This window comes from Podarcis liolepis (genome assembly GCF_965112155.1).
Source record: "Podarcis liolepis genome assembly, chromosome: 15".
In the NCBI taxonomy this organism is placed as follows: Eukaryota; Metazoa; Chordata; class Lepidosauria; order Squamata; family Lacertidae; genus Podarcis; species Podarcis liolepis.
Genome location: NC_139566.1, coordinates 18,484,250 through 18,500,294, shown reverse-complemented (window position 1 = coordinate 18,500,294; position 16,045 = coordinate 18,484,250). Strand labels below are relative to the sequence as shown.

Below are 16,045 nucleotides of genomic sequence, written 5' to 3'. Positions count from 1 at the left end.
ACACATTCTATCGGCCTGAAGCCTTTATCTAGACACACCCTGCCCATCTGTTATGCTTTCTAGCATTTTGCTAAGGGACAATATTGTTTTCCATTCTTTACGTGATTACAGTGGTGCCCCGCAAGACGAATGCTTCGCAAGACGGAAAACTCGCTAGACGAAAGAGTTTTCCGTTTTGGAGGTGCTTCGCAAAACGAATTTCCTATGGGCTTGCTTTGAAAGACAACAATGCCTTGCGAGTTCCTGCGGGTTTTTTCCCTTTCCCCCCCTTTTCCTAAGCCGCTAAGCCACTTATCAGCTGATCCGATCAGCAGATAAGCCGCTAAAAGGCGCTAATAGCACTAATCCGCTAATCCGTCAATGGGCTTGCTTCGCAAGACGAAAAAACCGCTAGACGAAGAGAATCACAGAACGGATTCTTTTCGTCTTGCGAGGCACCACTGTACAGTCTTGTAAGGCCTGGGTTTGCTGCCCGCAACCCTCCATTGCAGCCCCAACTGCCCAGCCTCAATACTGCCAAAGTGTTGGTGTTGAAAGACAGGAGTGGGGATGATTTAAGAACGTGAAGAAGAGCTTGCTGGATCAGACCTATGGCCCATCTAGTCCGGCATCCTGTTCTTACAGGGGCCAAACCAGATGCCTGTGGGGAACCCGCAAGCAAAACTTGAGCACAAGAGCACCGCTCCCTTCCTGTGGCTTCCAGCAACTGGGGTTCAGAAGCATTACTGCCTCTGACTGTGGAGACAGAGCATGGCTCCATTGTGGCTGGTAGCCATTGATTGCTTTACCCACCATGAATTCTTCTGATCTTCTTATAAAGCAATCCATTTTAGAAGTCTGTGCTTACAACGGGCTCCCCAGCTCCTTAAACCTCCAGCCCCTAATGCTTGCATGGCTCAGTGGGTCATGATGGTGGGGCCAGGGCCAGGGGGTACAGCCCTGATCCAGCCTGGCCCATCTCATTGCTGTCATCTGGGCTGTAACTCATGAAGAGGCCTTCTGTGTCTACCCTTTCCTCTCCTGCCGAGCTGCATATACTGGTTGAACCAGCAAGTGTATTCCAGGACAGACTGGATTCTGCCAGCACTAGTGGGGGCTTAAACCAGCCTAATGAGGCAACCAAGCTTCCCCCCCCTTGTTAGTCAATCTAATCAGTTATTGCAGTTGCTCTTTCTGGGAAGTTTGGTGCACAGGAAGGAACTTGTACTCTCGATAGATCTCGCTGTGCAGTGGGAGGGAATTTAATGTGTTTGCACACACACGCGCAACCCTTTCCCAGCCTGCACATTACGTCTCCAATATGTCCTCTGCGCAGCCATACGCTAATGTGGCTCCTTGGGATTTGATCCATAATTCACTCATTAGAGCACGCTGCCACGGCCGTTTGAAGGAATGACACCTTTTAGCACAGAAAGCCGTGATTTTTTATTTCCGGCTTGGCAGTTTTAATAAATTGCTTGCCATGGAGATTTGAATATTTATTCTCTATCCCCTCCCTCCCACCGCTTATCGCCCTCCCCAGCCTTGACAAGCGTTTTGTTGTTTTGTTATGTTTTTCTCATCTCGCTGTTTAATTTTGCAGGGGTGGGAAGTGGTGGGGGTGGGAGAGAAGAGGGAGAAAGCATTTTCTGGTTTATTTTTTTCGTTCTCCTCTCGGATGCTGACAGCTACACTGGAGCGATGGGAGATGGAGGGGAGCCAACGGGGTTATTAGAGTTATTTATTTGTATTTCTGTGGCACCTGGAGGGAAGCTGAAACTCCCATTGCTCACGGAGATGTTGCCAGCATGTGAGCGAGGCTCTGCCGCTTCCGTGGTCTGGGTGGGTGCCACAGAGAGTGCTTCCTCTGCGCAACTGTCTCTGCCCCTTCCTGGCTGGCTGCTATCAGGTGTATGGTTCTCTCCCATTGTCAAAGGCCCCAAGATGAGAGCCTTGGAAATGGCCTTGTATCACCACTTCAGACTGCTAGACAAATTTACAGAGGAGGAACCTATCAATGGCTACTAGCCAGGATGGCTTGACTCCTCCTCCACGGTCAGAGGCAGTAATGCTTCTGAATACCAGTTGCTGGAAGCCACAGGAGGTGAGAGGCCTCTTGTGCTTGGGTCTCACTTGCAGATTTCCCATTCAGGCATCTGGTTGGCCACTGTGAGAACAGGATGCAGGATTAGGAGGGCCATTGGCCTGATCCTGCTGGCTCTTCTTACGTTCTTTCCTGGTCCAGCACTGTTCATTCTTTTGCTTTCCGAGTGTTCTTGTAGCAGGAGTGCTCTACCCCTGAGCTATGATCTCTCTTGAAATGTGCAGAAAGAAGGACAGAAGAAGAGTCTTGCTGGATTAGGCCATCTAGTCCAGCATGCAGTTCATCCAGGTTCCTATGGGAAATTCGCTAACAGGATATGAAGGTAATAGGCTTTTATTCTTTGCATTTAAACCTCCAGAGGAGATGGAGGGTGAAAGAATTCACTCCAAGCCTCCATTGTACATAACAGTCCTGGGTCAACTGACAAGTTTTCATTAGTTCCTAATTAAAATCATATCAAAATCTGTCTTCCTAAGTCCCAAACCTCAGAATCAACCTTCTCAAGACTAAATTATTATTCTTTAATATGACCATCAATGCAAACATTTCCATTTGTGCTTTGGCTGTTTGCTTACGAAACCATTTAAAGACAGCTACCTGCAGTAAAATCAAACAATGAGAATACTGCAAAATTCAGTCTGCAAATGTATCTTGCGCTGGCTTCATTCCATACTCCCTACCCCCTGCCCCCCGTTCTGCCCACTCTTAAGAAGAAGAAGTACTTACAAAGTGCTCTGGGACCTGTCTCTCTATCCCTTTAACTTTTAAAATGTTTTAAGCTGCTTAGAGCAGCTCTGTGGCCAGGCTGCCACACAGTTTAAATATGTATAAAGCAATGAGGCGGCAGCCCCCTGGGTCCCTTTGTAAGTTCCTTGTGGACCTAGGCCCTTACCTACTCTGTTGGGTATGTGTCTTATTCCTCAGGTCGGCATTCATATCTGTGTATGGATCTGAGGAGAGTGGAATAAGAAAGCCTGCCCCAAATGTGGCTCAAACTAGAAGCCTCCCTGACCTTAGCCCACAGCAGCACTTTGTAGTAGCCAGGTACCAAATTAAAACAGTCCAAATTCCTGGTGAAATGAGAACGTCTTGAACATTGGCCTTTGGGAAGGGCATGGATGTTTGCCAACCAACTGGTGAAACGAATATGGAAGGAACAGGATTACCAGGTCAGGAGCAACCCAGACCCTGAGATTTCAGGGTGCAAACCTGAGACCTGGGAGCTCAAATAACACTGCAATAATAGGCTCAGCAATGCAGATCTGGGCCAACATCCTGGCTGCTGTGTTTTGCCCTAGCTGGCTTTTGAACATCATTTGCCGTTGTTGACAGCATCAATCTGCTGTTGGGGCCCAGCAGACCCCTTTGAAGCCCTAGCTGGAAATAAAGTTAATGACTGATTTCAAAATGACTCTGGTTTAATGTAAAAAAAGATGGATGTTATTGGTAGGCTGTTCCAAAAACATAGCACGACAGAAAGGCTGTTGGAGTACTTTGAGCCTCTCAATGTTAACTTAAATCCCTCGTTTTGTGCTGTCAGGAAGAGTAAACAGAAGAGAAGCAGAGGTGAAATACAGGATTCATAACAGGAGAGAACAAAAATCAAGAACAAAAAATGCCTTGGTGAAATACTGTGTTCATAGTAAATATTAAAAGGGGTCTAGTGGACACCAAATAGCTTACCTCCCCCAAAAAAGAACAACACAAATAAGAAATCAGTGTTCCATGTTTGCATTATGAGAGTGTCAACTCATAAGAACTTACAAGAAGAGTCTGTCTGCTAGAGCAGGCCAATGGCCCATCTAATTCAGCATCTTTTTCTCACAGTGGCCAACCAGATGGTTCAGTGAGAAGCCTACAAGCAGGACCTGAGTGGCAACAGAACTGGCCCCTCCTGCAGTTTCCAGCAACTGGTATTCAAAGGCATACTGCCTCCCAACAGCAGAGGGTAGAACAATAGCCATTGTAGCTAGCAGCTAGCAGCCTTCTCCTCTGTGAATTTGTCCAGTCCTGTTCTAAAGTCTTCCAATTCTGGTGACAACATAAAGCTGATTTGGAGCAGAATTAGACCCCTAGGGTAAAATTCCCCTTCACTTTGGTTTTTTTTTTTTTTTTTGGTGTGCACATGTGTCCCTTGGTAGTACAAAAAAAAATGAAATTCATGATAGAAGCAGAATGTGAAGTTAATTTTCCTTTTTCTATTTCAAGAAGTTGCTAGGGTTGAAACAGACCCTATTTTGCTCGGAGGTTTGGTAGTCCCACTTTCCGCTTGGTTTCAGTAGGTGGTAGATTGGGGAATTTGGTAGTTTGCAGATGCAGGACCACGTGAGCATTCCTTGGGCCTTGTTCTCGAACCGTTTTTCTACATCATCTCCAATGGTGCTTCGCCCACCCCTGTTCATGTCTGTTGAGACTGTATGACTTAGTAGAGCTCGATGGGGATTGGGTCAGGAGGAGACTTTGGGTCACTTCGGTCAGGATCTGAGGTTGAATTTGCTCCATTGGCAGTGCTGGTACCAAGGGCTTGATAGCCTTCTTCTTGGTCACAGCTAAAATTGAGATACCCAGAAGGTGGGAGGTGTACCAAGAATTTTCCATGCAAAATCGATATTCTTGCATCACCGGGTTGTGGAAAAATGCAACACATAATGGCAGAGTGTTGAAGGGTTTAGTGGACCATGGAAGGTGTGAAGCTGGGAGGTGTCCCTTGACCTTCTTTACTAACACTGAGGTGTCTGGTGTTACACCCCTGGACTGTACATGATTTGTTCTGGCAGGGTGGTAGGTATAAGGAATGAAATGCTACCTTCAATTTCCAGTAATGTTTCATATCCAGTCCAGTATGTGTTATCAGCCTGAGTTGTATGCTGTCAAGACCAGCCTGATGCCCTCCAGATGTTTTTGGGCTACAGCTCCCATCCGCCTCAGCTAGCACAATCTGTGTCTGGGTTGTTGTTTTTGCTTGGAAATTCTGTTTTCATTTGAGAATGTCAGTAAAGGGCCATAACTCAGTGGCAGAGCAATCTGCTTTGCATGCCGGGTTCAATCCCTGGATAGGGCTGGGAGAGAGAGGCTCCTGCCTGAATCCCTGGAGAACCTGCTGCCAGTCATTGTAGACAATACTGATCTGTATGGACCAATGGTCTGATTCAGTATAAGGTGGCTTCTTATATTCCTGTTTAAATAAGTCCTTTATTCAGAACCACAAGGGCTAGGATTTTTCTTTTTCTTTTAGGGAAGGGCTGTAGCTTAGTGGTAGAGCGTCCCAGGTTCAATCCCCAATGGCATCTCCTGGTAGGGCTGGGAGAGTTCCCTCCCTGAAATCCTGGAAAGCTGCTGCAAGTCAGTGTGGACAACGCTGAGCTAGATGGACCAGCTTCCTATATTCCTACTAAATAAAGTTATAAAAAACTGGAATGGTCTCCCTCAGAAGGTTGTGATCCCTCCTTCCTTGGAGGTTTTTAAGCAGAGGTTGGGTGGCCATCCGTCATGGATGTTTTAGATTAGATTCCTGCCTTGCAGGGGGTTGGACTAGATGATCCTTGGAGGTCCCTTCTAACTCTACAATTCTATGATTTTAGTATTCTTTTTTTACAGTCAGTCTGATGCTTTGGTAGGTTAGATGGTGGTGGTGGAGCAGACCAGGGGGTGGGCAAATGTGTAATGTACCATAACCTCCATAGGATTTCAGAGAAATATTGTTGACCTATTGAGCAAAGCCGAGGGAACAATGAGCAATTTTGGTTTCTCCTTGGAACATGTAACTCCTCTGAATTGCACCCCAGTGGGAAAAGCAGGCTGGCCCCCAAAACTACTTTTGTCCAGCTGGCATACTGAAGGGTTGTGCCCGACCTGGAAATGCTGGAAGTTTTGGAGCCTAGGATTGGAAGATTGGGCAGCAGGCTGATGCCACTTGGAGAGCAGCATAGCCTGCCTGTGTGCTTCCTTTTGTGTCGATAAGCAGATTAAAGTTATCCTGCACTTCGCAGTGCTTTCTCCTCTGAACAAAAAAATGAATCTTCTGAAGGTTATCTTGAACTTTGCAAACTTAAGTGCTTGGTGGAAAGAGAGATAAATGATCTGAGCTGATAACCCTTTTCAAAGGGGTTAAGACCCTCTTGACCACCACCGATTGCGTTCCTCCCTAGGTAGCTGATCCCAGCTCGCCTCCTGCAGTATCAGCCTTTGTTTATCTATTGGCCAACTGCTGCCAAAGTTCGGGACTCTCATCAGGTCCTTCCGTGTCTGGGATTCTGCCTGTAGTCTGGAGAGAGACGCACACACAGAGGGCTGAAGTATCTTTCGGATTTTCCGTTGAGAGACCCACGTGGGCTCCTTCTTGTTCTTCAAGGCATCGTAGGGTGCGCAGGATTTGCAGTTTCTCTCTTTGAAGGAAGGGGTCTTGAGAACGTGAGTAGGCCAAACCACAGTGGGTCTTTTGGGTCCAAGGTGACACACTGGGAAAACAGAGAGGCAGGGCACATAGGCAACAGGCCTCCTGCACTGTTTGTCCTCAGCAGTTTGTATTCTGAGGTACATTGCCTTTGAACATGGAGGTTCTATGTGACCGATAGCTGCTGCTGGACCTCTGAGGTCTCCAGCTTGGTGGTAGAATGCTTGCCTTGTGTTCAGTAGACCCCAGGTTTAACCTCCCTGTCATTGGGACTGCCTGAAACCCTAGAGAGCAACTGCCAGTCAGTGTAGGCAAAACTGAGCTAGATGCCCTGGTTGTCTGACTCGGTGGAAAGGAGCACCCTATGCCTCTGGGGTTAAATTCACACCGGTGTGCTCACTTCCATCTTCTTCAAAGCTACTGCAAGCCAACATCATAGGATGACTGCAAGCTTTAGGAAGCTGCCTTATACTGAGTAAGGCCACTGGCCTGTCTTACTCAGTATTGTCTACACTGACTAGCAATGGCTCTCCAGGGTTTCAGGCAGGTATCTCTCCCAGCCCTAGCTGGAGATGCCATTGGGGATTGAACCTGGAATCTTCTGCATGCCACTGAGCTGTGGTCCTTGATAGCAGAAAAAGCAAATTCTGTATCCCTTTTCACTTTCCTCACCCTCACCTGCTTTGTTGCCTAACAGTTCCTTAACGACATCTAGGTTAGTGAATATTCCAGCATCTAGTGGCAATGAATTCCATAAGCTGATTATGCATTATGTGAATAAATACTTAAGCTTTTATCTGTCCTGAATACCCTGCCAATCATGGTTCCCTTTGGCTGGGTTACCCTGAATCTTCGAGAGAATAAACGAATCATTACTCTTTCTTTGGTCTCTGCGTCACTCATAATCTTTTATGAAGTTCTGCGTTGGTTTGATAAGATGCAAAGCTGCTCTGTGAAGGGTTCCCTGTGTTCAGCCAACTTATGCTGAATGGGAGTTGGACCAAAAAAACCCCCTGAAGAGATGCAATTTGGCCACCAGCTTAGTGGAAGTGCCCCCCCCCGCAAGAGGTCATACCTTTTTCATGAAAGTTGGCTGTGATTTAGTTACTTTTAGAAGAAATAATTTTGCCAGAGGCCCTTGAGGTGTTTTGCAATTATAATCAGATGAGAGAAGCAGTTACCCAGGGCCACCCAAATCTCAGTCCAAGCCTCTCGTGTTCTTAAGAGCTGCCATGCTGGACGGGTCCAGAATTCTAACTAGTCAGATGCCTCTGGGAAACCCCATAAACAGCATATGGGGGTAACAGTCCCCCCACCAGTTCTGCATCCCTAACACTGAGTATTCTGAGATTTACTGCAGAATTTGCATTTACCTGTCACCCTTTCCTGTGTTTCTGAAGTCCACAGCTGGAACTGTGATTCCTGTATTTCGAGGGGTTGGGCTAGATGACTCTTTAGGTCTCTTCTAAGTCTACAAATTCTATGATTCTGTGAGTGTGGGTGCTTATATGGTCAAAACAAAAAACAACAACACATGCACAAGTAAGTATTGGGAAGCTTGGGGGAACCCCAGGATTATCAGAAGTACTAGAGGTATGTGGGTGGGGTAGGGGGAAAATCCCTAAGCAGGGAGGGAAGCCAACAGCAATCCGGTGATAACTGAGCATGCTCAGTGACCCACAGAATGATGCAGCAACCTTTTGTTGCAGCTCCCGCTGATTATTCCTGATTTAGACAGTTTTAGAGCAATTTCCCATGCATTCACTCTGACCTTTGTATGAGTCAGGATTTCCAACAAGGGCAAGTAGATATTTTTGAGAAGCTCATGAGCCACAGCAAGGATGCATGACCATTCCTTCTTGTTTCTCCCCAGGCCCCTGAGGCATAGTGCCCCTGGCCACGTAGGTTCTGTTTAGCCAACATAATGGGTCAGACAGCTATCTTCCTTGCTCAATATTATAGTGCTTGGGGATTGCATATTGTGATGCCCTCCAGATGTTGTTGAACTCCAAATTCCATTATCTCCGACCATTGCCCATTCTGGCTGGGGGCTGATGGGAGATGGAGGCCTCATCTGCACTATACATTTAAAGCAGTATCATACAACTTTAAACAGCCATGGCATTGTAGGTTTGTAGTTTGCTGAGAGTTGCTAGAAGATCCCTATTCACCTCTGAGAGCTACAGTTCCCAGAGTTCCCTGTGAAGAGGGATAGGTAGTTAAACTGTAGCTCTGTAGTGGGAATTGGGGCCTCCTAACAACTCACAGCACACTTAACAAACTACAGTACACAGAATTCTTTGGGAGAAGCTGTGACTGTTGAAAGTGGCATGATACTGCTTTAAATATATAGTGCAGATGGGGGCTGCGTCAAGGAAGGCTGGGTACCCTGCCATGAGAAAAATGAGCCATTGCTATCAGTGGTGTTATCCTCCCAAGTCCCTCTTCTGATCCATAAATGGACCAGCGCTTCAGTTTTTTCAGCTTAGAACGTGCCAAAGTGGGACAGGAGAAAGCTTGGAGCAATATTGTCTTCTTGAAGAGAGATTTGCGGGGGTGGGGGGTTGCTGCTGCTGCAGCTGCTGAGTGACTTTACACATAACCTGGATAATTGTTTTGTTTGAAGTTTTAAGTCGTGCTCTCTCTCTTTCTGTTTCTGACTCAATCAGAAAGGTGTTAGAAGCATCTGGGAGGATCTGTGTGGGTAGGAGGGCACGCGTCTCTAAAAAATACCCTCTGCATCAAAGGAGGAAGGGATCCCACTTATCTTGTATAAGGGATGTGCTGTTTTTGTCACTGCTGTTTTTGCATCCTGCCTGGAACATAAGAAGGTAAGAAGAGCCTGCTGGATCAGGCCAATGGCTGTTTCATCTAATCCAGCATCCTCTTCTCGCAGGGGACAACCAGATGCCCCAATGGGAAACTCACAAGCAGGACCTGAGAGCAAGAGCAAATCTCCCCTTCTGTGGTTTCCATCAGATGCTATTCAGATGCATTGCTGCCTTTGACTGTGGGAGGCTTTAAATAAGATTGGACAAATGCATGGAATGGAAGGCTATCCAGGGTTGCAAGCCACAGTGGGTACGTTCTGCCTCTACTGTTGGGAGTCAGCGTGCCTCTGAATATCAGTTGCTGGGAATCACAGGTGGGGAGAATACTCTTGGACTCCAGTCCTGCTTGCAGGCTTCCCAGCTGAGGCATCTGCTTGGCCACTTTAGGAAGAGGATGCTGGGCTAGGATCGGTCTTTGGCCTGATACAGCAATGATCTTCTTACACTCTTCAGCTGTTTTTTCTTAGCAATTGTTATGCTGACCGTGCAGAGGAGGTCAGCAAGTTTATTCCCATACTGCAGATGGAGGAGTTGAGGCTGAGAAAGAAGGGGGCCTTGTCGAGGATCACCTAATGAGATTCCAGCTGGAGGGACTTTTGATAGTATTACGCCAGCTGACCCTGCACTATCCCTTGGCTCCGTTTCCACCTAGCTTTTTTCAAAAAACAAAACAACAAAGAACCTTGGAAGAGTTGTGTTTTGAATCTTCTCTGTTTGCTCTAAAAAAGTGCCCCTCATCTTTCATGCATAAATTATTTTGCTTGTAGCTGAGATGTATCATTTTTCTTGTTAAATTTTTCCTGTGTGTCCATACTCCTCTCCTGTTACGCCAATATGGGCAGCCCTGTTGCCTGGGGCTGATGGGAGCTGGAGTCCAAAATGGCCATGCTGGCCCAGGGCTGATGGGAATTGTAGTCCAAAACAACTGGAGAGCACCAGGCTGGCAATGGTGTATTGCATAAGGTCATGTGGGGCAAAGCACAGTACCTTGATATATCTCCCAAACTCCTGTTTTGGCAGCTGACGTAGTTTGTCATCTCCTAAGTGATGCTGTTGGCTCTTAAGCCAATATTGTGATCCTCATGTTATTGGCTGCCCACAAGCTGAGGCTGTAAGATCAAAGTGTGCCACTTTGTACAGTACATAAACCTGAAACGTGTGTGCTATTCACTTGTTGACTGTCCCTGTGCCTGCATGTTTTGCAGGACAAGGCAGTAGAGAGGGCTACCCTGCTTCAGACTGCAGGAGACAAAACTGCATTTGTTATTTAGATTTGTAGTCCATGTATTCAGAAAAGGTTCAGAAAAAGGCAACCGAAATGATCAAGCAGGTGGAGTGACTCTCCTATGCCGAAAAGTTGTAGCATTTGGGACTTCTCAGTTTAGAGAAAAGGAGAGTAAGAGGTGATGTGGTGGAAGTTTGCAAAATAATGCCTGGCACAGAGGAAGCGGATAGAGAGAAGTTCTCCCTCTGACATCACGCTGAAACTTAGGGATGTGCAATGAAACTGCATGTTGGAAGATTCAGGGTAGGTAAAAGAAAGTCCTTCACTCGCTCCCACAGGAGGCAGTGATGGCCACCAACTTGGGTGGTTTTAAAATAGGATTAGACAAATTCATGTTAGAGAAGGCCATCAATGGCTACAAGGCACAGTGGCTCTGCTCTGTTTCCATGGTTAGAGGCAGTAATCCTTTTGAATCTGAAACCCTCAATTGGGGAGAGAGCTCTTGTGCTTGGGTCCTGCTGGGCCTTATGTTAGTTCCTCAAACCTTGGCCATGTTGGCATGTAGCCATTTCCAATTGCCTTTGTATTGAGGTGTCATCCCACTTGCCTGATTCCCAGCTGGATGATAATTATTATGCTAGAATAATAATTGCAAGGCAAAACATGCCTCAGAACATCTATTTCTAGCACGTTGAATCCTCTGTGGAGTTTCTTCTTCTTCTTTTGTATTTTTACTGACGTTGTTAAACATATTTTGGTTGTGTGGTAGGTGGGCGGGCAGGAAGGATAAGGGCTATTTGTGATGGCAAAGCTTGCTTCCAGAAGATAACGTCTTGGTAGCTCATTGAAGAAAACGTCAATTCTCTTTGTCAGCTTTTTGTTCTGTGGGACAAGTCATCTGTGCAGGGATGGCCCAAGAAATTATGCCGCCTGAGGCCAAGGATAAGATGGCGACTTTCCCCATTACAGGGATGGAAGATGGCCAGGCTGGCAGGTGGATGTTACTTCAGCTTCCTCCAATACACCAGAGGGCAGGAGACAGTGACCACATTCACACCACATATTTGAAGAGCTGTCATACCGCTTTGAAGAGTCCCGGCTTCCCCCAAAGGATTCTGGAGCTGAATCCTGTTAAGGGTGCTGAGAGTTGCTAGGAGACCCCTATTCCCCTCCTGCTGCCACAGTTCCTGGAGTCCCCTGTGAAGAGGAATGAAAATCACTTTGGGAAAACGGAGGTGATCTGGCGGAATGAATGTTGCCTGATAAACACAGGACCTCTACAGAGCGGCTTTTTTGTGCTGTTGAAAACAGGCAGCCTTTGAACAGCTTCTTCATGCTTCTCACAGAATAAGTTCAAGGAGACGCTACAGATTAAGGCCTCCTTTTCACAGCCATCCCTGACATTCTTGCCACATAATTGTGCTCATGGGAAGCTGCTGCTGCTGATAATGCCACAGGTGAAAGGAGTAATACAAAAGGGTGATGACACATGAAGAATTCTTGCATTTTAATAGCTGTTTGCAGTGACATGCTAAAAGTCTGTGGACACAGAGTTGGTCATGCAACATCATGGATGTTTTAGTAGAGTTTTCTGCATTGCAGGGTGTTGGACTAGGTTATCCTTGGAGCACCTTCCAACTCTACAATTCTATGATTTTATAATTGTAGCCGTGTGTGTGTGTGTAAATAGAGGTCTTCGTACAACGCTCAGCACCCTTAACAAACAGTTCCCAGAATTCTTGGGGGTAGCTGTGACTGCTCAAAGTGCTGTCATGGTGCTTTAAATGTATGGTGTACATGTGGCCTAGCTTAGGAAGGTTCGGAACAGGCATACACAGCTCTATCCACACCCCGACTCTCAGTATCTGCCATCTGAGGCCACAGCTTCACCCTGTCTCAGGGCAGGGCTGGCCCTGTGAAGAAGCTGACCCAACTCCCGAGTTTGCTCCAAGGCTTCTTTGGCATTAAGCAACCCTTTTGTCCTCCTTCCTTGAACCCAGTTATATGGGACAAACCAAGCAGGGTTGTGCTTCTCCAGGAGGTGGGGAGAGCCCTCTTTCTGTAGCTTATCACTTAGTCCTTTCTTGTAAATGAGAAAGGTTCAGAAGGGTTTAAGTGATGCCGTTTTTCTGGTTTGGGGCCAAATGGAGAAAAGGGTAAGTTTTGAAATCTGTTGCAGAATTTGGAAGGTTGTGTACTTGGCTTGTGCAAGATTTATTTGCTCTTTCAGAGACCTTCAGGAACAAAGCCTGTTAAAAATTTCCCTTTGTGGAAGGGAGAAGAGCCCTCCTTTCTTCTTCCTCCTCCTGTGCGTGACCACCTTAAGCTGGATCAGCTGACATTATTGATCTCCACCCCAAGAACATAAGATGAGCCTGATGAATCAGGTCAAAGGGGACTCATATAGTCCAGTGTCTTATTCTCACAGGGGCCAACCAGATGCCTGTGGGAAACTCACAAGCAGGATTGGAGCACAAGAGCCCTCTCCCCTCCTGTAGTTTCCAGGAGCTGGTATCCAGCATCATTGCTGCCTCCAACTGAAGTGCAACAGCATGGCCAAAATGGCTACTAGCCATCGACAACCCTCTTCATGCATTTGCCCCATCCTCTTTTAAAACAGTCCAACTTGGTGGCCATCACTGCCTCCTGTTGGAATTGAGTCCCATAGTTTAACTGAGCACTGCATGAAGAAGCACTTCCTCTCCATTTCATTTTTAGGCCCAGTGTTCCACTATAACTAATAAATAAATAAATTACAGGTGGATAGTATGGAGGCTTATAACCTAATAATAATTATATACATGCAAGAAAAATAGAGGGAGGGGAAAGGGGGCATTTTCAGAATTGATGGTTGCTTATGCATCAAATAGACAACGATTTGGGAAGCAAAAGCAGTGGCTTTGGGGGGGATCTGTAGTATTTTGTCCCACAAACACACGCATAAACGCTGCAAATGGTGATTATTATTTTTGGGACCCCTGTCTCCTGCTGTTTTACTATCACCAATTCTTTTTTAAAAGCAGGGTTGTTTTACACCCTGGGAATAGTTACAGCTATTACTAAAACATGCGATAAACAGGATGTTGTTGCGATGACAATGATGTACATCAGTGTCCCCCATCCTGGGACTCTCCAGATGTTGCTGGACTCTGATTACCAGTCCTAGCCAGTAAGATCTGTGGATAGGGACAGTGGGAGTTGTGATGCAGCAACATTGGGAGGGCACCAAGTTGGGGAACACCCTATCACAACATAAAAATGTAAGAGGAGTCTGGCTGTTGGATCAGGCCAGGGGCCCATCTATCCCAGCATCCTTTTCTCTCAGTGTCCAGCCAATACAAAACAATCATCTATCTTCTGAAGGTTGGATCAGATAGTGTTGCTATTCAGCATATGGCTCAAGGAAACTGGGAGCATTGATGGCAGCATGCCTGGCCCCAAGACCTCTTGGCCGCTGAGTGGGCGCAGCTCAAGAGAAACTTCTCCCCAGCCATGATCCATTAGGATAGTCATCCCAAAATAAATGAGGGCCTGCCTTTGGCAAGTTCCCGTTTCAGTGGTGCTCACCCAGGAGATCTGTTCTCCTAAGAGGAGCCTGCTGGGTTAGGTCAGTGCTCCTTCTAGTCCAGCATCCTGTTCTCACAGTGGCCAACAAGATGTCCATGTGCCAGGCCTTAGTGCCACAGCAAGTCTCCCTCTCCTGCGGTTTCTTGTAACTGATTCTCAACAACATACCACCTCCGACTGTGGAGGTAGAGCACAGCCACCAGGGTTTTTGCTATCATAGCCAACTTTATTGCTGGGATAGCTCAGTTGGTAGACCATGAGACACTCACTCTCAGGGTCTTGGGCAAAAGATTACTGCATGGCAAGGGGTTGGACTAGATGACCCTTCCAACTCTACAATTCTATGATTCTATGAGGTTCACTGCCAACCAGGATGCCCTTGGGATGATGTCACAGTAAAGCGCAGCCTGTCTGATGACTGCATGCTGATGTCACTGAGGGCAAGTGAAGCAGTGCTGCTTTCTCTCTCTGCTCTTGACTGCTTTTCCGTCCTTTGACATGGCACCCAGAATATTGCCTGAGGGAGGCATTTGGGAGAAGGTGCCTCAGCTCTAACATACGCATTTTTAAAATTCATAGTGTGGAATTATTTTTCAAATCAAACTTCCATTGTGCTAGCCAGTGGCCGTGACATCATCCATAACTAAATATACAACAAAACCACAACCGAATCTAACAGAAACCTTTCTTACAAGGACAGATAAAATAGAGGGGAGTCGCATATGGATTGTGTGAATTAGATCTCCAAGTCCTCTTTACAATTAACGGCTAACTTATCTAAATTCTTTGTCCTTATCTTCCTAGCTGCCAAGATCATAGAGAGTGACTTTATAAGTTGTAAAATCGTTGGCATCACTCAGCAGCCACTTTCTGCTGCAGTTAAGTTGGTTTCCTGCACAAACAAAGGTCTGGATTCTTTTTCTTTGTGAAATAATCCTGCCTCCAATCCTTTCTTTATTTTCCTGCAGAATATCATTACCCTGGGCTGCTAACTAGCTGTACCTTTCTCTTTCTCCCCATCCTGCAGACCAGAGCGCATGCTACATTTTTTGCTTCCCCTTGCCCTCCCCATCCCTCCTTGTGAGCAGGAGAGCCTTGCTTGGAGCAGATTTAGCAGAATGGCCAGTTTGCTAATGCTGGTCATTTGGAAGCATCTGTCCGGGAACTGCAGCCCAACCTATGTAAGCCAGAGCACCTGCTCAGCTCCGCCGCAGACCCTTAAAGCGACACGCTCAGGCAGGTAGCCTTTATACAGCCTTGCGGTGGTGTGGCTTTCCTTATCGTGGCAGCTGGGACCTGCAAGCGCCCTAGTTCTAATTTGCCAGAGAGTGACTGGCAGAGATCAGAACAGACCTGGATGGTTAATTTGGAGGGTGGTGGGCTGTACTGCAAACAGTCATCCAGCCAGCAGTGGGGTTATATGCGGCAGGGCTGGCCCAGGGGCCTGCTTCCCTCGCCCTCTACTCCCCTGTTGTGCTTCTAATCAGCTCATTGGCATGTACAGACAAGTCCCTTCCACAGCCACCACTGTCACCAAGGGGCAGGACAACAGCCAGGAAAGAGGGTTTCTAAATGGAAGCTGTGTTCTGTTCAATTGCGCGTGCATAAGAGGAGAGGGTTTAGGGGATGGCAGACGGATGTGTTAAGAGCCGAGCAGGACGTGCCGCCATCGCTTTGACTGCGAGGAGACGGGTCCCTCGGTCTCCAAATGGCACATTAGACACACGGCTTGCGGTGTGGTGTTGGGAAGGAGGGGGCAGAGAGGCTTGAATTTGCTTTTGTTTAAACGCCTTGGCTTCCAGGTAGTTTGGAAATCCCGAAAACTGCGGTTCCAATGAATCACCGCAAACAAGCGTGCCCGTGGAGCTCAGTTAGATTTGCACGCTGGCTGCCTTCCCTCCCTGAGTTCGTCCTGTTCCGCCCACTCCGTGTGTAGTTGGGGGCTA

General features: G+C 47.0%; 1 protein-coding gene across 16 annotated transcripts in view; it reads left to right on the top strand.

The window, feature by feature from the left end:
• The window catches only part of PC (pyruvate carboxylase), a 259,664-nt gene that overhangs the window by 40,291 nt on the left and 203,328 nt on the right, over window positions 1-16,045 (top strand). Inside the window, exon 1 of one of the 16 annotated variants that reach the window (XM_083478190.1) lies at window positions 6,267-6,444. The exons of 13 other annotated variants lie outside the window; for them this stretch is intronic. Coding sequence is in view for 1 of the 3 variants with exons in the window: in XM_083478186.1 (XP_083334312.1) it covers window positions 14,598-14,639 (42 nt within the window). In the remaining 2 variants the exon portion in view is untranslated. Of the gene's footprint in view, window positions 1-6,266; window positions 6,494-14,556; window positions 14,640-16,045 lie in introns of those variants that run through there. 2 more of the 16 variants (XM_083478191.1, XM_083478186.1) reach the window with 2 other exon arrangements.